The sequence below is a fragment of the Limulus polyphemus genome, unplaced genomic scaffold (assembly GCF_000517525.1).
Source record: "Limulus polyphemus unplaced genomic scaffold, Limulus_polyphemus-2.1.2 Scaffold2216, whole genome shotgun sequence".
NCBI lineage: Eukaryota > Metazoa > Arthropoda > Merostomata > Xiphosura > Limulidae > Limulus > Limulus polyphemus.
The window spans coordinates 117,764-139,922 of NW_013667826.1; the positions used below are offsets into that span (position 1 = coordinate 117,764).

The 22,159-nt window shown below is 30.7% G+C and overlaps 1 protein-coding gene across 1 annotated transcript in view; it reads left to right on the top strand.

Annotated features, from left to right (window-relative positions):
• The first annotated feature begins 1,360 nt into the window (after positions 1 to 1,360).
• Positions 1,361 to 22,159, top strand: part of LOC106466302 (protein MAK16 homolog) — a 25,398-nt gene continuing 4,599 nt past the window's right edge. The window contains exons 1-6 of the mRNA XM_013926573.2: positions 1,361 to 1,484; positions 3,701 to 3,747; positions 11,545 to 11,654; positions 14,234 to 14,450; positions 16,145 to 16,274; positions 18,386 to 18,502. Coding sequence (XP_013782027.1) covers positions 1,470 to 1,484; positions 3,701 to 3,747; positions 11,545 to 11,654; positions 14,234 to 14,450; positions 16,145 to 16,274; positions 18,386 to 18,502 — 636 coding nt within the window. The 5' untranslated portion in view covers positions 1,361 to 1,469. The remainder of the gene's footprint in view (positions 1,485 to 3,700; positions 3,748 to 11,544; positions 11,655 to 14,233; positions 14,451 to 16,144; positions 16,275 to 18,385; positions 18,503 to 22,159) is intronic.

Sequence of the window (22,159 nt, forward strand, 5' to 3'; positions counted from 1 at the left end):
AACAAAAAACTGGAAGTATTCTTTGATGAAAATACTAATAATGAAGTATTGTTAATAGGAAGAATCCGATTTATTTTTAGCGTTTTCTTAGTACTTTGTGATTGACTAGTTACTGAAATTGACAAAAGAATTGAAAGTTACAGTGAAATTATTAAACATTTTAAAATAATCTTTGATTTTACAATAGATAACAAAGAAAAACATGAATGTTTGAAAATTTTATCTAATTTACACATGAGTGATATAGACTCTGAGCTACATAAAGAAGAAAAAGTACATTTTTATAAATTTTGCCAAGAATTAAATGTTTCTTGCCCGAGTGACATGTATAATTTACTATAGAATGAATTGCATTCGACATTTTCAAACGTAGAAATTGTGCTGAGAATTTTTCTAACTATTTCTATCAGCAATGCTACGAGTGAAAGTTCATTCTCTGTGCTAAAAAGAGTGGAGTACTACTTACTAAACACAATATCTCAGGGTCGTTTATTATCTCTGTTACTTCTGAACATATAAAACAAGGAATTAGAAATATGAACTACGAAGAAATTATTGAGTTAAAAAAGTCGGGAAGTTTTTATATGGGGTATGTATTTATTCTTAATTTGTTTGAGCCTATATTATTATTATATATATATATCTAATACAACATTATTTACTGATTCACACCACTTATGACGATGATTATGAATTATCTAAATTATTATGTCAAGAGTAGTTCGAGCGATAGGTACCTAAACTTGAGGTTGCATCTAGGGAACTAGAATAGCTAAATCCGCCACTGCTGAATAGACGCGATAACTCTTACTAGTAACACTGATCTGAATCACTCACTGATTTACTCCTTACTCATTAACTGCTCAATGAACTGAATAACTTTCACTGAATCACAGAACTAACTTAATTGATCAATCAATGCTCACCAATGCGCTGTTTAGTCCAATAACTTACGTGTACTGAACTGACTCCATCATTATTGGTTACTCATATTGATATTATTACAGTGGTGTTTCTAGGATTTTTCATTGAGGGGAATAAGGGTCAATAGTTAATTTTAGGGGCATAAAGATAACACCTTTATGTCAGAGAGAGCCACAATTTAAAGAATTAAAAGACCATATCTCGGATGGGAGGGCTGCTGGAGGGTCAAATTTCTCCAATGAGGATTCTGCCGCAACCCAAGTAAACACGTCCCTTTATTACCAGTGTTTCTACATATTACACTAACCATCTCCATTCTTAACTTTCACGAATTTTCTAAATTTAACGTTATGGCAATGATGAATTCCCTCTAGCACACATTTAAATTACAACATTGAAATACAGTTTACAACAATACGTTTCTGGTGAGAGGGCGTATATGTGTGGAAAGTACGAGGAACATGCTTGTCGTATAACTTAACGAGTGTAGTTTGCTAAGACTTGTTTCGCAAGTGGAAGTTAATGTTTAATAAGAGTCAACAGTCATGCAACAAGACGATGTAAGAATTGTATTTTGTTTTATAGAATAATGAATAAACAGAGAACTTGTAAAATTTATTTAAAACCGTATTACAGTAGGCAAATGTCACTTACGTACTTATGTCTAATTTATAACTTGGATATTATTACTGTGTCAGTATGTGGTCTTAACCCTAGTACTACTACTACTACTACTACTAGTAGTAGTAATAACTAATACTAGTATTTTTTATTAGTAATACAGTATGCTATTAATACTAATAGTAATACTAATTTCACTACTAGTACTAGGTTTATACTGAGTATTACTTAAAGCATTATATAGTAGTAAATATACGTTACTAGTACTCAAGAATAAACTAACTTTTCAAAAGTTATTTTCTAAGTTTTTGCTAATTCATAAATATTTCAACACAATCTTTCCTTATCATTTGAAAGTAATCTGAAATATTTCCAACAAAAATCAAATATATATATCATTTACTTGTATGAATAGCTCCAGTATATTTATTTAACTTTTAAGCACTATATAGTAAAAAAATTGTATTCTTAAATTAAGTAACTTGTTCTTGAATCTAAGTTTCAGATGGACATCAACTGCCTATTGTAGAAACTTAAAAATGTAGAGGATGATGTTTCAAAAGTCTTCCACCTTTTGTCTTCAGGTCCTGAAGACGAAAGGCAGCAGACTTTTGAGACATAGTCCTCTACATTTATAGGTTTCTACAACAGGCAGTTGCTGTCCATTTGAAACTTAGATTCATTATGAATACTCTGCTTAAACAATTTATCAAAACTTGTTCTTATCTTAAAAACTTAAGTAATATGCTTTAATATAAGTTGCAATAATAAAACTTTGCACTTTGGTTGTGGCAAAAATGATTTGTAATAAAATATAAAATAGTAAACACATTACTAGAAATGTGTATTCTAACCATCTGAAGGATATGGATATTTTCCCCTTCACCAAACGTAGTGTTTGTAAAACAATGAAATAGAAGGGAGCATAGCTAAGTGTTTTTGTATATCAAAGTTTACCCAAGGTATAGTATTGTTAGATCTGATTAAACCATTTAAATTCTGGTTTGTTTAGCATTTTTACAAATTATAGAACCGAGTTACTATAAAATATTTTCTGTTGTGAAAGGAATGTTCTGGAAACTACAACTACACTAACGTAATAATTCCTTTTTTGCAGTGTTAAAAGTGGCAAATGAAAATAAGCAATATTGAAGTACTGAAGGCACTTTAATTAAAGATGAATGTTTATTTATTTATAAATTGTAGCATACTTGGTGGTGCACGTATCAATAACTCTGATTAACTAGTTGTGTTAAGGCTTGCAACTGTAATGTAAAGAGTTGGCACAAAGAAATCCAACAGTCTACAGCTTTGCCAGTTAGTAATTGACAAGTTTATAGAAACCCTATGTAGAATTTATTTATTAAACAAAAAACAACAACAAGTGGCACTGCAAGGTAACAGTAACTTTTACTTCATTATAACAAAATAAGTAAAACCAACATAAATCACCTCAGATGTTCAACGTGTCTTCTATTTATTTCAATGACAGACTCCACATGAGGTAGGATGTAATAGCAACACCAAGTATGTCTTCAGTGATGTTCTTCATGTTATATTGAAAATCAATTTTGTAATAATCTTTCTATTATATAGGGTGTGCTTCAAGATAAAAAAAAAGGCTAGCTTACTGGTTTACCAATTCTTTTGAATGATGAATAATTAATTAAAGCAAAATAAATGAATAAAATGAATAATAAAATAAATAATTTGATATTACTATAAATCATAAACCTGTTTCTGATGTGCTATGACTTAAAAAAGTGATAAACACCTTAATTTAGTTCACACCGAAACAGTTGTTTTTTCAAGTAATTGATGATGTAAATAGCATCTTGACCACTGCTGTGTTTGTCATATCCCAGCCAGCCTGATGAGCCTTGGTACTAAATGAAAGGCTTCACTGGCACTGTGTATTGTAGATATAGTGTGATTGACATTAATATTACATTCCTCTTTTGCATATAAGTTCTTGTAACATAGATACTGTTTTAAGGTTATCCTGCACATGTTTTTTTGTACATCTTAATTAACTGGCCAAGCAGAGATTATATGGTTCTCACACTCCTACTCCTTTATATTCAAACTTATTTCATGCCAACTTGAAAAAGATAACTGATCAAATGCTTACTTTGTACTTTTCTTCTTTTTGTAGGTAATTTGGAGCATAATAAACAATACATTTTGTTCTTATAAAGTCAAGTAAGTGATTTGTTTATTTTTTATACTAATTTCTCCTTGAGTTTTTTCCCGTTACAGTACAGGGAACATTACTGAGCTATCTTATAGACTGTGTAAACTGAAAAAGGTTTTTCGTACAAAAAATTTTTACATTTTTAATGCATTTCTAAATAAGTGGTATTTATAGATTTTTTTCACCTTCAGATTTTACTGTTTATTAAAGTTGCAGTGTATTAAACTTCTTTCAAGACCTCCTGTAATCACAACTAATGATTGCATCATCTTCTGCAAAACCTAGTACAATGTTTTATGTCAGGCTTAGTATATTATCCTTCTACCAAGATCTGTACCTACTCAACTAATGTTAATGTAGTTTTCTGGCACAAGGTGTGGCACCCAAGTACATTCAGTTTAAAGATAGAAAATTCAAAATAGTTTTACTCTCATGTACTGCAAATAATGAAATTTTAGAAAAATTTAAGAATATACAGGATAGGGCAAAAGTGGCTATATAGTTATTTGATTTAAAAAAGTTTAATTTCTGACATCTTACTCAGAAACAGTATACTTAAATTGATTTCAGTTGTCTTTGTAATAATTTCTTCAGTAGCACCTGTATGGTAAGTTTTGTCATACTCTGTATAATTTAGTAAATACTTCATCTGAGTAGTTATTCTCCCCATATAATGTTTAATCTCTCTGGTCCCCAAGTTAGCTGATCTATAATGTTGGTAATGTCACATAATCTTGAACTTTGTGGCAATACAGAAAAAAAACCTTCAGTGGAAAGAGATAATCTAAAAGTGAAAACTAAATGTACACATTAATTTAAAAGGTCAACAGTTGCAGGCAAATGCAACATGTCTGTACCATGCATTACCAACATGGCTAATTTTTATACCAGAAAAATTGTGAAAAACAAAATAAAAAAACTGTTTATGTTGCTGCTTGGGCCCTGCAAGAAAGTATCTTTGTACTAATATTGATATTAGTAATAATGAGATTAGTCATTTCGAAAGCTTAATATCTACGCTCTTATATTGATTATCAAATGTTTTAAGTATATTTCAAGACTTTTTATCTTTTTGGTTAGAATATAGATAGCAGTTTGATTTTCAATCACTTGCATTTTTATCTATTTCTTATATTTGTTTTAACTGAAATAATTAAAATTTGTTATTTCCTAAGAGTAGTTACAGTAACTTGAAAAACAAAAATTGGGAGTGCAAGCTTGCATTTTGGGGTAGTAATGAAAGTACTTAGAGTATTAGAATGCGTACTATCATGGGAAACCATCATTGTTGTATCTAGTGGCCTGTACTTTCACCTAAGACTAATTACACTGGCTTATGATGGTTTTAATGTCTTGACATGTTTACATTATATGGTAATTCCTGTATGCTGAATCCGAAAATGATATCCATTTTTCTCCATCACATACAGATTTTTCACAAAACATTATATGTACTTTTACATATATGAAACATTTTCCTTGAAATTGGGTCACATTTTGTTATGTTTAAAATGTTGACAACCACTGGCTATATAGATTTCTATAGACAATCAGGACATGACAGTCTTATTGATCATTCTAGAACCCATGAGAAACACACTGCTAGTATATAAATGGTTAACAGGCTGCATGACATGTCATTCTGGATGGGAGTTGTTTGTGTGTGCACTTTGAAATTATTTTTTTCTTTTCAATATTACTTATTCGTTGCTATAGTAGCAAGAGGTTGTGTAAATGATCCAAACATACTCTGTTATATTTGTGGTAGATGTGTTGTAAATTTGATCTAAGTAAGTTTTTTCTTCCCAATTTCTAAAAAATTGTTACCTTATAGAAAAAGAAAAGAATATTATTTTCGAAATCTGAGAAGTTGAATTATGGAAAATCCAATATTAAAACCAAAACAGCTTGTGTGAAATTTAAATTTTGTAGGCCTGTGTAATTAATAAGTTACTATTTTATTATTATTATTATTAAAAGATACTAATTACTGACTATTTTTTTTATTTTGCACTTTGGCTGCTAATCTGCTGAGGGAAGTCCTGTAGTGGTAGTGGCCAGGATTTGATCCTGGGTCTTCTGGATTACTGGTCATTTTATTGGGGTGTCTTCCATTAGGATTTGAATATAGTGATTTATCTAATGCTTTCAACCAAGTTTAGCTGAATTCTATGTTAGGGGATGTAACAGGATTCTTTATCTTTATTCTTCTCTTGTGGGATTCATATTGCATCATTTTTGTATTGTTCCAATTTACTTTGTGGTCTTCTGTGGCATAATTGGCTATTGCAAAATAAATTAGTATTACAGTCTTCTACATGTTCTATTGCTCCTGAATTTTCTAATTTTGTTGATTGTCTTATTTCTCCAATGTATAGAAGTTCACAATCACAAAAGATATTGTAAATGCCATTTTTTCTCTCCTTTGAGCCGTTGTTTTGTGTAATGGCTTCTGAATGGTATTTACATATCTTCTAGAGAACTTTGACAAGGTGTAATTTTTATCTTTCTGTTGTATAGATTGTGTTACCAACATGCAAATGGCTAACCAAGTATTTTAATAATGAAATGCTTAGGAATAGAACTTAAGTTTTATAACAAGTCCAACATTTTACTGGACACCTATATGAAAAAGACAGTGATGCAGTGTGTTATTTTGTCATTAGCTTTACTGTTTTGCTTGATATTATCTACTTTTTTCAAGTAGTAATGTTATATTGTAGCTTAAAATGTCAACTTTAAAGGTAACATCACTACATATCATGAATCAAGAGATGTAGTGTATAGATTATCAGGAATGTTGAATGAATGGTTATGGAAAAGGAACTTTGTTTGGTTATTGGTTTGCCAAACTAACATTACCTTAGTTATCTGTTTATGGAGTTTCTTAAAGCCAACTTAATTGTTATGTGTATATTGAACTTAGACATTTGATTCTTGAGTTCTAAGTCTTAATGTTTCAGAAGTGAATATTTTGGTTTTAGCTATTCAGTCACCATTGAAGGAATACTACCACACACACACACACAATTGAAACAACAAATATAAAATATTTTAACCTTTGTAAAATGGTAAGCTTTATATGACATTAACTTATGTGAGACCGAACTTCAATAGATAGTAGTATAAAATGTAGAAATATTCTGTCATTTTTAGGTTACAGAAGATACCCCAAAGCAATTACAATAACATGTGGATCTGGAACTGTACAATTTAATATTATTTATATTATGACAACAGTGCTTATATTATATATTTATGGACTATTTTCCTTTTATAATGATAAAGTGGTTTTTGTAGGTTTGAGCCAATAATTGTGCTTCTAAATCAGTTTTTGAGATCTGCTGTTTAAGTTTCATAGAATGAAATAATAATTACCAAAAAGCTATTTCTTTTATTCATTTATTAATAAAACTTTTACTGCAATGTAGCTGAATAAGAAAAGTTTGACACGTGAATAATTTTTGTCATGTTTTTTACTCATGCTTTTGAAGCTTAGAAAATCTAAAATTCATTCTGATTTAGAAATTTGTACTCTTTTAATTGTAGTGAGCTTATATGTAAGAATGACAATATCAGTTTTGCTCTTCATCAACTGTAGGAACCTTGCATGTAACAATGACATATAACAATTTGTTCTTGGTGAAGTTTAGGAAACTTGTTTGTAACATTGAGATGTAACAGTTTTGTTCTTGGTAAAGTATAGATAACTTGTTTGTAACAGTGACATGTAACAGTTTTGTCTTGTCAGTTTGAATATATGAATAAAATACTGCCAAGTTCTCTGACTTTCAAAAGATAGCAATGACAAAACAGTTGTACATAATATTTGTCACCAGATGTTTTGCTTTCATTTTTATTGTATATCAGTTTAATTTTTATATAAAATTATATCAATGATCTCTGTAAAATTAGTCTCACATACAGTAGTTAAATGGGACAGGATATTTCTAAACGTACATTCTGTACTTGGTTAAAGTTTAAGTGCTAAATGATATACAACCCACTCTCTACATGCGTATCCAGCTACAGGGTTGCAAATTTTATTAAGGAGTTTCTGCCAGTGGCCTTGTGTACCTTCATGCAAAGCTATTAGGATTTAATACTGAGAGATTACTTAATTGCTTTAAAAGCTACTGTAACAGATAGTTCACAGGTCAGTGCGACAGTAAATAGGTATTAAAAATAGACTTAGTTAAAAATCATACTCCTCTGCATTCAGCTAGTAATTCATAAAATCCAAAATTTATCTAAATTTGAAAACTGCAAATACATTGAAGATATTTCATATAACTGTGATAGAATAAATTAAATAGTAAAACTTTGAACTGTGTGTATAATGTAATTTTCAACTTTTCTATTGTAAATTCACTGAAGTAGAATTATGAAATTGAGGTGCAGTCATGCCAAACATATAATTTCATGAGAAAATGTGTTAGTAGATATTCCTAAGTTACCAAAGGACTGAAATAATTACAAGCTACAAACATAATTAGTGTTACTTACAGTAAGAATGCTTTAAAGAAAAATTTACAGCGAGGTAATATCCATTATTCTTTAGTGGACCAAAGAACTGTGTTTGTCAGAATTTGTTAGACATCGACTAGTAACAGTCTAACAATATTTAAAACTGTTAAGTTATTAATCTGTTTGCATGTACAGGATTCCTAGCTTGACAGGAAATACTGAAAATGGAAAAGTCTGGCTATTATCACTTGCCATTTAAGCACTTCCTTGAAGCTAGTTCTAGTTTCCTTCCAAATGTACTGTAAAATTATTATTCATTTTAATGGGTTTTTTCTAAAGTTCTGTCAATATTAACAACTTCTTACTTAAAATCGTGTGGGTTTTTTTTCATACTGAAAAAACGTTGATTATTTCTCATGTTTTCATGCTGATTTTGATGAAATTACAAAATATTTTTTAAATGTCCATAATAAAAACATTTATCAAGTTTTTAATATTTCTTTTAATACTTTAGTTTTCACTTTATGGATAATTTTAATCACTACAAAGAGGTAATCTGATAATATCATAAGCTTTTGTGGGAACTAGTAAATATTTTACTATTTTTGTTTTCTGGTGTCTTTGTGAATTTGCTTTCACTGAATTGTGTATCTGTCTTGCAGTGTGACAAGAATTTTTACTGGTTTTATCTAAGGACAGTTATTTTTAATTAATTTAGTAATAATGTAATGTCATTACAAGTATAAGCATATTTAGTTTTTTATGATTTATTATCAATTAGAACTGGATGATTAGTGACATTTACTAATTGCTTTATCAATAGCCTCTAATCAATTACATTCAGTTAATTAATTAGTACAGTGTTTCTCAAGCCATGGTACCTACAAAAAACAATTGGTGGCAGGTGCTACCAGCTAGTTGCCGTCTCTTTAGTCAGCAGTTCAAAATTAGTGGCAGATAGCCATAGAATCTTTACCAGTCAAAAGATAGGTGAGCAAGTTGGTGGCAATATTTTGCTTACTTAGCTGGTTGGAATAATAAAAAATATAAGCAATTGGAAATCATAATTTCTATTAATTGATTAGTTTGTGACACTAATAAAAGTAAATACTGCTCATAGGTATTCAATAATATTGAATAAATTGCCCACCTCTATAATTAATATCAGAAACAAAAAGTCAGTAGTTTAAGTAGTCTTGTGAAGGTTTTTTATAGGGAGAAACCCATGGAAACAGTAATAATATTTTTAGTTTGTTATAGGTTTGATTGCTATATATTTTCATGTACAATAATTTAAAATTAAAAAGTAATGTGATTCTGAATTGTTGTACTCAAAGATGTTTAACATATTGTTACGTATCTGCTTGGTTGTTAATTTCCAGTATAAATTCTTTCCGAGAAACTTCAGTGATACAAGTCCTTTCTTGATTAAAACAGTTTATTCTTTCTTGATACAACTTTTAGTAATACACAGAATTTCCACACTCACCTTAAACTTAACAATCTTTATAACACACACTTTACTTATGGTGGCTACTGTTTGCTTGACTCAATTATCTATCTATCCAATCTATCTATATCTCTTCCATCTTCCTCTTTGATGCCGCTGGTTTTTCTTGCCGGCTTATATGCTAAAAAAGAGGGTGCCTAGCAAACACTCTGACATTCGCAGGTTCCTCGATAATTCATGATCCTTTGAGAAACTCCAGCGCACATGCTCCCAGCGTTGCTTGACTTCCGCTGTCGTAACAATATTAAAATGGCATACGTACCAAATGTATTTATAAAAATCACAAACAACCTGTAAACAAATGGAATTATAACGAAAGAACAGAACCACCATCTAAGTAATTATGGGTTTGCAGTTTAACAAAACAATTACTTAAAAGATAATCAATAAAAGATACTTAGAGTAACAAGGAGAAGCTATAAAAATTAATCAGTTACTTGAAAGTGATAAATTAATGGTTAGTTAATTAATAACTTCTAGTTATCACTCAACTCTGGTTCACAGTGAAGTGTACAAGATTTTGAGTAATGGGGTGATCAAGGGTGTGTTTTGGATTCGTGGTTTTTATTTTTATTCAAATAATCATTCTAAGTAGTTCTACCTATAATTTTCTATCATACTAAAATACTTAAAAAAGTCTTATTCTGTTGAAAATGTTCTTATTCAGAAGTCTTGGGGATAAGCCCAGAATATGGTTTCACCAGTAAGAATTATGAAGTTACGTTCGTCGGGTAGACGAGCTTGTACAAATACATCTTGTATAAGAGAAGCTCTGTGAGGGGAAAATAAAGAGTAGGATTTGGGTTTGAATGTCTATAAGAATTTCAGCATTTATCTGAGTGGCTTAACTCTAGTGAAGTGAGCAAAATGAGTTAATATTTCCATTTATAGGAAATTTGGGTTGATGTCGAGTAGTTTGTGTTTTTGGTCTCATTACAGAAGAGATATGAATAAATTAAGTTTGCAGACAGAGGTTGCCAAAATGTTATCAGATATTAGGAATATGAGCTATGAGGAGAAACTTAAAGGTTTAGAGTTTTTTTTTTTTCTGGAGTGTAGATGAACTGCTGGGTGTCACAAAAGTTGATTCTTATGACAGAGTGATGAGGAAAATTCAGATGTCATAGGAAGGTGTTGTGTCACCCACAGATTTTCCATATTGTCTCCTGAGATACTGAAGCAAAGTTATAAGCAATCCACTCATTCCTTGTGGATAGCAGACACATCTACAATATATTCCTTTGGGTACTACAACTTTTAAATGTTTACAAGGGACATGACGTATCCAGCCTTCTCTTTCACATGCATTAAAATGTTTTTGTAATGACATTTTTTAAACAATGATTGCACAGAATCAAAGAAAAGAAGGGATTTTCATAAGAGAACTGACTTGTGGGACACCTTTAAAGGTGAATTGATTATTTCTCTTGTAGGGCTATAAATTTTTGGAGAGTTATGTACTGTTTAAAATGTTGAATAAGTATTGGTTGTGGTTGACTGATAGTTTTATAGTCAGACAGAGCATATATCATTTCATCAGTCAGAAGCCATATTTATTTTGTATCAGATGTGTTTTTTTTTTTTTTAAGTTTTACTTCAGCTCTGAATTGTCATCAGTCACTTTGCTTTTTTTGTAGCTCTTTCATTGCTAGCGCTTTTCATGAGTTTATGGTGGTTTATGAGTTTAAGTAAAAAAAAAGACTAATCAGTGCATTGAAGAGGTTGATGTATTATAACAAACTTCTTGCTCCAAGTGAAAAAAAAAGTTGTACCCTTCACAAACAGAAGGATTGATTGAGGTTATTGTTGTTTTGATTTTGATCTTCAGCACCAAAACCCAGCAGTTCTGTAGGAATGAGTACAACCTGACAGGTTTGTGTAATCGTTCAGCGTGCCCTCTGGCTAACAGCTTGTATGCCACAATTCGAGAAGAAAATGGTAAGTGTTCTATATTATATTTGTTATATGTGTGAGCATATGGATGCTGTAATTAATAAACTGACTGTATAATTCAAGCCAGTTTTGTTGTCAACCTCCTGACCAACTTGTTACAGGCTATCCCACTTGTTACAGTGGTATCCTAAGTGTAAAAATATGTGTAAAGAGATTGCTTACACATATCTTTAAAGCTACAGGAATATTACTAATCCATATTCAAAATGTTTAAGTTTTTACTAAAAAAATATGTAGGTAAAGTAAATGAGACAAAAAAAAGTAAAGGATACAATTGGTTGAATCATGACAAATTTTGATCTCCCTTTGACTTGTCTCTGAATTCCATTAACTAACGTGACTTAACATTAACAAAAAATATTGTTATCTATATTATTTAAATAAATAATTGGTAAATGAAGTTAATATGTAAGTATCACTGTTTGTGGTTGAATTATCTGAATCAAGTTAAATTACTTTGTCTTTAGTGCTAGTATAATTGTATTTAACAAAAGGTATTTTTTTGAAGATTTAATTCAGTTGAGTGTACATTCAATCTGCATCTAGAAATTTCCAAACTAGCTTAAATTTTTGACTTACAACTGAAGTAATTTTTGACTTGTAGGTTTTTTGGTTTTTGCATTGTTTTTATTACAAAAGTATTCTTGGTTATGGACTTGTTAAAGATGGGCTTGCATAAAATTTTAGTGTTAACAGCAGTTGTGCTAACAGTTTGACAGTTGTTAAATGCTTTGTTTTAAGTTAAGAAAGTCAATCTCAAATATAATTTATCTTTCTTTTTTGTAAAGTTTTTATTAAGTTGCATTTTACGATAGAACTGTACATGAAGAAGTGTTTCATTAAAGCATAATCATCAGTGACAGAAAAGAAAAATGTCTTGCTTTCATGGTGTAAGGAAAGCTTGATGTGACCTAGTTGTTAGTGGGTCAGACTGCTGATTCAAAGGTTCGAGCCACGATATGCTGTTGAATATACAATGCATTTTCATCTGAGAGACATTATAATTGTAACTGTGTGAGTCAATAATGCTATCAGGTTAAAAGTTGGTGTATGATAAATGGAAGGTATTACTGAATAGTTGACTCAATCTGGTCAGCCATACCTTTATTTCACACCTAAGGTGTTTTTGATTAGATATCATGACTTTTTTGTGAATACACACCAACAAAGAGCAAGTAAGATGTGACACTCGATAGTAACCAACATTAGCTTTAGGATCACAAACCCTATTATTTTACAGAACCAACCAGATTATTTAAAATTTATAGTGGTAGTTTTTCTTCTCTAAAACAGTGTTAATAACTTCCTTTATAGTAATGCCATGGAATTTAGATAAACAGTTTCTTGTCATCATTCACATGAACTTGGTACAGCCATATCAAGCATCATTAATTGTACTAATTGCTTAAGCTAATAATATTGGATGCAAAATTGTAATTTCGAGAATTTCATGAAATTTAACAAATTTATGCATAAAAGTTGGCAATGAATAATAACTGTCCATCCATATGATTCTTTTGAAACTTGTGCTAGAAACTACTAATCTAGTTTGCTTGGCCTATCCAATACTTACACATCTGCACATTCTTTCACCCTATAGTTTTGCTACTCTAAGTCAGCCGTCTTTAATCTGAAGGACAAAAGACTAAAAACAGTCCACTTTTACTCTTAGGTGAAGCTGCAGTAAAAATGTTAGACCGATAGCTCATGTGACTTTTTTGCATAAGCATGCAAACAAATTTTGGACAAATTCGAGCAGTTTTTGTTGAATAACTTTGCATGTGTGGCTTATATTTAGAATAAATTTGACACTTAATTATAGATTGTAAAGATCTCTCAGTGTACCAAATTTGAAAAAAATCCATAAAAGTTAAGTATGTTTTTCTATCAAATAAAGTTTCTCTACTTTCGAAGCAAAGAAAAATAAAAAATAGGAAAAAATTAAATTAAAATTGGAGATTTTATATTTTGTGTGTATTTCTTAATGGATTGCCTTGAAACTTGGTATGTGAAGTAAAGGTCCAGTAGAGCACATCCACTGAAAATATCTAATAGTTTGGATTACTATGTTCAGAGCTACAGAAAGTGCAAAATTGCTAAACCATTGTACATCTTAATAACACACAATGTGTCTTGGAGGTTGTTTTGACCACATGTCACACTACTGTGTGTCCTGATTAACCAAAGAAAATATGTATTAGAACTACTGAAGTTGATATGTTTTTTTTTAGTGAAAATTAGAATTAGGTACCTTGTAGAATACAGAATACTGTTTTGAAAATGAAACTGAGATAACTTATGCAAAGCAATAGCTATATTCCACTGGTTGTGAAATTTTGAAAAGAAACATCAGGTCTGGGGTTTGGATAGAGCATTGGTTCTGGTAGCCAAAAGGTCTTAGGTTCAAGCCCTAGTCCAAGTTTTTTTTCACTTATTGACTTTTGAATCACAGTAAGGTTTGTCAGAAAGTTTACTTTGACTAATTCTTGTTATGAGTTAAAATTCAATAATGGTTCTCAAAATTAGTGAGGTTATTATCAGAATTGCTTTGTCATGTTCTTTAGGCATCTGTTACCTCTACATGAAGACCATTGAGCGTGCAGCCTTTCCAGCTCAACTGTGGGAGAAAGTCAAGTTGTCTAAAAACTATGAAAAAGCCATGGAACAGCTTGATGAGCATCTCATTTACTGGCCTCGCTTTATTCGACACAAATGTAAGCAGAGATTCACAAAAATAACCCAATATCTGATTCGGATGCGCAAACTCCGACTTAGAAGGCAGTAAGTATGTTGGAATGATTGTTACCTAGTAGGATTTAAACTGTTATATTTTAATTAAGTCTTCATTTTTAAAAAATCATAGAATAGAATATGTTATACTGATTGTTTATATGCAAATCAGCAAGTCTCATGACAACCACAGCCAATATTAAGTTGCAGTGGGGCATCATGTGTGATGCTACCGAAAATTGATTACTTTTGGAAAAGATGTGTAACGGCCCCTTCCAAACTAGAATATTCATACACTCAGATCATGGAGAAGTGTTTCAAACAGGAATTTACAATTTCCAAGATGGGATATTCCTTCTACTTAATGGCATTAGAAAACAAAAGAATATGGATCAACTTGGGATATAGGACCATCCACAAAAAGACTTGCAACAAGTTGTATCCCAGCTTTGCTAAGCAAATTGTAGTTTCTTGTAGCAAGTTAGAATTCATGAACGTAAAGGCCTTTCATGTGCACCAAGCAACAGTACACAACATTAAGAAGAAGAATCTATCTGGAAAAGGGACTCAAGTGTACACAAGTTAGTTCCATGAAATATAACTATTCAACCATCATATACTTCAAGCAGCTGGAGAATAAAATGGGTATTCATAATATTCCATACTGGTGAAGTTGCCTGGTGTAGTCTTTGGATTTTTATGCAATCAGACTGTTGAAATAGGTGCTGGAAAACCATTGTACTCGCATACTAGATAGAATATGAAAAGCATGAAGGAAGTAGTTGTGTGCTTTGTGTATGACAGTCTTATGGAGGAGCCTTTTGCAATGGAAATTGTGCTCAGAACTATTGTCAAGGTGCACATTCGTCAGATAGAACATGACTGGATGTGGTGATATAGACTTACAATGCGGTGAGGCTCCAAAATAATTTTATTATAACATAATCAACCTCTGTAGTTTACTTCATTTTATACTATGATGCCTATTTTGGTCATATTTTCAGTATTTCAGGACTAAAATTTCATTCATTTGTCTGAACTCTAGCTCTATGATGAATTTTTCATCTACATTCCTTTCCCAGGCTTATTATTATTATTCCTTATTTTAACTCTAAATATATTCTACATATAGATTAGTAAATTAAAAAGGTGTAGAAATGTACATTAAATAGTAACATTATGATAATATGACCGTACTTTTACCAATATTTTAATGCATAGTTACAATAATAACAGATATTTACATAACACCCCCAGAAATTGTTCTATATTTATATATCAGTTTTGATCCATTCACTTTCAGTCCCTGCGATCCACTACATATAAATGTATTTCCACACTAATATTTACATGTCAGGAATGATAAGTGTTTTGTAGTAATTGAACTGACTTAATACTGTGACTGTCATAATGGATCTATTAATATTTTTATGTGTTTTGTATGTTTTTTTTAGATTACTTGTATTATCTGTTATGGGCAAAATATATAAAAGGTAAATTACTTAGAGTTTAAGAATTTGTGGAGAAACAAAGTTTGATGAATACTAGATGATAAGGTCAGTATTTTTTTCCACTTTTGTTTTATCTAATTATCAACAAAGTAAAAGAGAAATACGTGTATATTAACATTATAAGTTATAGTTAATTATTTGTTTGATTTTACAACATATAAAATTATTCTGTGTTAGAATATGAATTGTGAAATTCTGATGAGCAGAAGCTAATAACAAATTTAATTTTTTAAGGAAAAAGTTGGTTCCACTGCAAAGAAAAATCGAAAGAAGAGAACGACGTAGAGAAGAAAAGGCTCTGGTTGCAGCAAGGTTGGAAAGTGCAATTGAGAAAGAGTTATTAGAGAGATTAAAGAAGGGAACTGTAAGTATCTAGTAAACTTGTGTTTACAAGTGGAAATAGTTGTATAAGAGTGACACATTAAATTATTTACATTTGTTAAGTTTTGTACTTAATATTGTACCTGTTTTAGCCTCAAAGGTTTTAGTATTAAGCATAATTAATATCTACAGATAGAGTATTTAATTTAACTACTGTGAGCTGGAATGTATGTATAAATCATGAAAATAATTTTATATTAAACTAATATAATTTTTGATCACATATGTAACTTAACTACTGTGACCTAAGAAGTGGTTTGAACTCTTGGGAATGGTTTTAGTTAACTGTGTTTTAGGCCTTACCTGAGGCTAAGATGTAGACAGTATGATATTCTGTTTGTATAACATTTTTTTGCCTTTGATAAAGACAAACGTTATGCAAATGTTTAAAGAAAAAATATAGAATATTCTAATACTTTAAAAAAAGATGTTATTCGTAAAGCATGTATTAATAGATGTAAAGATTTTGTGTACTATCAGAGGTAACATTTTATAAATTCTACTACTACTGGATTTAAATGTGATGCTTAGAACATTTTATAGCACCACAGCAAAGCCATGATTCTGTTTTTATAAATCTGTTATATATTATCCTGACAAACAGTACCATCTCCAAAACAGATTTTATAAAGAATGATTGGAAATTTCATCAATGTTTTGTAAAGAGAGGCCAATGGTTGAATTATTTTACAACCAAATTACACCCTAGTCTTGTACAGTTTTTATTTACCATTCATTTTAGCTGTTTTTTCATTTGTGTGAAAACAGATCCTCTCTTCACTAGATGTTTCTTTGTGTGTGAATATGCTACATAACATTTAAGCTGTTTTTTAATTAGTGTGAAAACATATCCTCCCTTCATTGGATGCTTTTTTGTGTGTGAATATGCTACATAATATTTAAGCTGTTTTTTCATCAGTGTGAAAACACATTCTCCCTTCACTGGATGTTTCTTTGTGTGTGAATATGCTACATAACATTTAAGCCATTTGTTTCATTAGTGTGAAAACACATCCTCTCTTCACTGGGTGTTTTGTGTGTGTGTGATTATGCTACAGAACATTTAAGCTGCTTTTTCATTAGTGTGAAAACAGACCCTCCCTTCATTAGATGTTTCTATGTGTGAATATGTTACATAACATTTAAGCTGTATTTTCATCAGTGTGAAAACACATCCTCCCTTCACTAGATGTTTCTTTGTGTGTGAATATGCCACATAACATTTAAGCTGTTTTTTTCATCAGTGTGAAACACATCCTCCCTTCACTGGATGTTTCTTTGTGTGTTAGTATGCCACATAACATTTAAGCTGTTTTTTCATCAGTGTGAAAACACATCCTCCCTTCACTGGATGTTTCTTTGTGTGTGAATATGCTACATAACATTTAAGCCCTTTTTTCATTAGTGTGAAAACAGATTCTTCATGCACAGAGTAACTAGTTTTACTGGATATTTCTTTGTAACGTTATGCTATCTATGTGAATTTGAATATAATGTGCATGGAATTAGCAGCATTTGGCTTGCCATTTGAAACGTGGGGATGCAAGGGTTGGCCTGAGTGTACTGAAAGGTTGTTTCAGGCACCAAATTTGCTTTGAAAATCAAATAAATTTTTGAAACAGTAGGTCTTATTAAACAGTCAAGATATAATTTTGTGAATATATGAACTTTTTTAAATATAAACGTAATAGCAAAACTGGCCCACTGTCACAGTGAGACATAGTTAACCCAGCCTGGTTAATACTAGCCCATTGCTAAGGTAATAAATGAATGACAATTTATGTACTTCCAGAAATTACAAAAAGTAGTCAGACTTTGAATTATAATTAATCTAAATGTATTTCTTAGCAGTTCTTTATTATTGAAACTTCACAGTTTGGTGTTTTACTTATACAGTGTTGACACAGTGGATTGTACTGTTAGTTTATTTCTTTGTGATGTGTTGTGAAATTCTAACTCGGTGTTATACAAAACATGTTGTAGAGCTGATTGTGATAAAGTTTTTTTTGATAACTGATGCTAATTTTAAATATTTGTAATTGTGTAACTTTATTTAAGAACCATTTTGGTCTGAATTGTTTTTTTTTGTCTTAGTATGGAGACATTTACAACTTCCCTCAACATGCTTTTGATAAAGCTTTGAATGAAGAAGAGGAAAGTGAAGTAGAAAGAGAGGAGGAAAAAGAGATGGAACAGGAACTGGAAGAAGAGGTACTTATAGTTAAATTTTCACAGTTTTCATGTTATAAGCACATATTTCTAGTTGTCTTTTACTCGCAATAGTGAACATATATAGTTTCTACGATTTGAAGAATATTTAACATTGAAGGTACTCATTTGTCTCCCAGTGGGACAGTGGTAAAAAACACTAAAGTCCGGGGTTCACTTCCCTGCTGCTGTGGACAGAGTAGAAAAGCCTCCCCCCCCTCTCCAGTAGCTCAGTGGTAAGTCTGAGGGCTCATACTGCTAAAAAAACAACTGGTTTTTTTACTTGTGGTGGGCACAGCATAGGTAGCCCAGTGTGTAGCTTTGTGTTTAACAACAACCAAACAAAAATCTACTTATTTATTCTGCAGACTAGTAGTTTAACCTCATGTGGGGTTGGTTTAAATAGAATAGATGTGATGGAAAAGAAAGGTAAACTGCAGGAGGTGGCAGCAGGATTTAAAGAGAAAATTTCACTTTTGCATGCAAATGATAAAAGGGCTTGAAGACTTTCAGGAGGTTTGAAGGAACAATAACAGGGCTAGGTGTAATAGATTTTATTATAAAGACCAAACTTCAGCCTTTGACTTGTGTAGATGATAAACTTGATGATAGGAATGAAAAACATAAGGATGTTATTGTTATAGGAGATTCATTAGTAGTATGCACATGACTAATATAGGTTATGCTATTCCAGGGCAAAAGTGGAGGATATGACTGATACTGGCGTATAGCCCATCATAAGTTAAGGGGCAAGTATTGCCACCCCCACCCTAACCTCACATTTCATAGCTAACTGAAATAGATAACTTTAAGCAGAAAAGTGCAGTAAAACATTGGTAAATTCCTTTGTGAGCCAATCAGAATTAAAATCATTCATGAAATGAATTCATGGCATATTAATAGAATAATTATTGTTAAAAATCAGTTAGATTAACAACTTCTGATATGTAGAAAAGTCAGTGGTTTTGGTAAAACTACTTTCCAACAATGGCTTTTATATCATGTTGTCTTAGCAACAAAAGTATAACCTAATATTGTTGTTAGTCTATGTACTGAAAGTATAAAATGAAATTTATAGACAAAACTGGTAAAACATTTGTTGATTTCTTAAATTAAAGTCTCCATTTATTAAAGAGGTTTCTTTTTATTGATGTTGATGGTTTTATAGAAAATATCTCAATTCAGAAACAATCTAAGTCTAAAGTTGAATTGATATTTTTTACCCACGTGACCTCTTTGTACTTGTTTAAAGTCTTGATAGATTTAATACTTCTAACTTTCAATACAGTGTGTGTATATCTCCACAAAATTTCATATACAAAAAAATCATCTTTTGTAGTGAAATATTTTTAATAAAATAAAGATTTGTCCAAGAATATATTGGGTATTTGGTTTGAATAGTCTGTGTGCAAAGTAATTTTCATGTTAAAATTAAAAATACTTTTCCTCATTTCAAAAATCTCAAATTTCCTTTGTGTAATCCCTAAAACCTCCTAAATGCATTTCAAACGTTTTTTTTAAAGTAACACTTTATATTTTATCTGTTATATTCTCTCAAAATGGAATCAGTCAATTCGACCGACCTCGTAACCACAAAAAAAAATTAACTAAATCTAATTTACCCCTTTTTTCTTTCTAGAATGACTTCAAATTGTAACATAAAACTACATTACTTTATCCTAAGTAGCTCTAAGTTCGTAACAGTGTACATCTATTTATAATTAAATTTTATTGTTTTATTGCCCTTTGAACCATGTCTTACTACTATCTGAATCATTATAAGTTGCAATCACTTGGAATGTGCAGCTCACATTATGCTAATGAATTACATTACTCACGAGCTGCTCACATGTGCTGCATGAAACATTTTTATTATAATATTATTATTATTTGTTTTACCTAATCTAATCTCAACTAACCTAAAAGGATCCCTATGTTTACATTTTACTTATTTTTATAATTATTCATAAAGAATAAACGTGAAAAACAAGAAATACAAAACTTAACTAATCTTCTTTTTTCTTGCCATCGATTGTCAAAGAGAGTTAATGACAGTAATGCACCAAATAATATAGACTAATAACAAAAAGTAGACAAATTCCCTTACCTCTCAAAAGTTTTCTGGCTTTTTAACTATGCAACAAGAGTCGAGACAAATTCATCCAAGCTAGTCATTAACTTTCTCATGGGAACGATGTTGGTTCTCTGAGTGAAATTAACATTTAACCATTCAGAACATAATGTTTTACGATACATCTTTTGATAGATAAAAACCTTGGCTTTCTGTTGGTTATAGGTAATATATAATTAAACGTAAGAGAGAACTATTAACAAATCCTGAAAGAGAGGATGTGACAGGTGGGTGTGGCAGAAGGGGTCTGATTTTCTATTTGATAGTTCTGTAACTAAACAAAATTGAAGACTAAAAATATGGTTTGTTAGAGCAATGACTATTTTATACTGAGTAATTTACTTTTAATTTCATATTTTTCTAATGGGTGGTGGATAAAATAGAGGGGACAAGATGCTTGGAGAAAATGTGTGTATCACACCATGGGAAATTCAGGATTTTTTTTATATTGCATTGTAGAATTAAGAACTTAAAACTTGTATACTATTAAAATATGGATTATTAGCTTAGATTTGATGCTATACTAACTGGTATAACACAAACAAAATGTAGTTAAATAAATTTTTTCATGTCTTAGCTAATAATCCATATTTTAATAGTTTATAAGTTTAAGTTCTTAATTCTACAAGGTAATGTAAAAATAAATCCTGAATGTCCACTATTGTGACCCACGTGACACATTTTCTCTTAGCATGTCATCATCCTTGTTTTATCCACCATCCCTAAAAAAGTACGAAATTAAATGTAAATTACTCAGACAAATCATAATTTTTATAGTCTTCAATTTTGTTTGGTTACAGAGCTATTGAATAAAAAAATCAGACTCCTGCCACATCCTCTTTTTTTAGGAATTTTTGATAGTTCTCCCTTACGTTTCATTATATGTTACCTATAGCTGATAGAAAGTCAAGATTTTCATTAAGCAAATGATGAATTGTATACCATTGTGTTCTGAACAGTTAGATGTCAATTTCACCCAGAGTACCAACATTGTTACCGTGGGAAAGTTAACGACAACCTTGGATGAATTTATAATGTCTCTTGTTGCATAGTTAGAAAGCCAGAAACATTTTGAGAGGTAAGGGAATTTGTCTACATTCTTTGGTGCATTATTTAAATAAATATAAATTATTAAGTGCATCACTATCTATAGTACAAAAAAATTAGTGTTAACTCTCTTTGAGAACCGAGAGCAAGAAAAGAGAAGATTGGTTAAGTATTTTATTTCTTATTTTTCATGTACATTCTTTATGTATAATTATAAAAGTAACTAAAATAAAAAAATAGGGACCCTTTTAGGTTTCTTGAGATAAGATTAGGTAAAAGTAATAATAATAATAGTATAATAAAAATGTTTGAAGAGGCACACATACAAGATCCACATTCCCCCGAGTGATTTACAACATATGATGGCACGGATAATAGTTAGACACAATTCAAAGGGCAATAAAACGTTAAAATTTAATTATAAATAGATGTATACTGTTAAGAACTTAGATCAACTTAGGATAAACGAATGTAGTTTCATG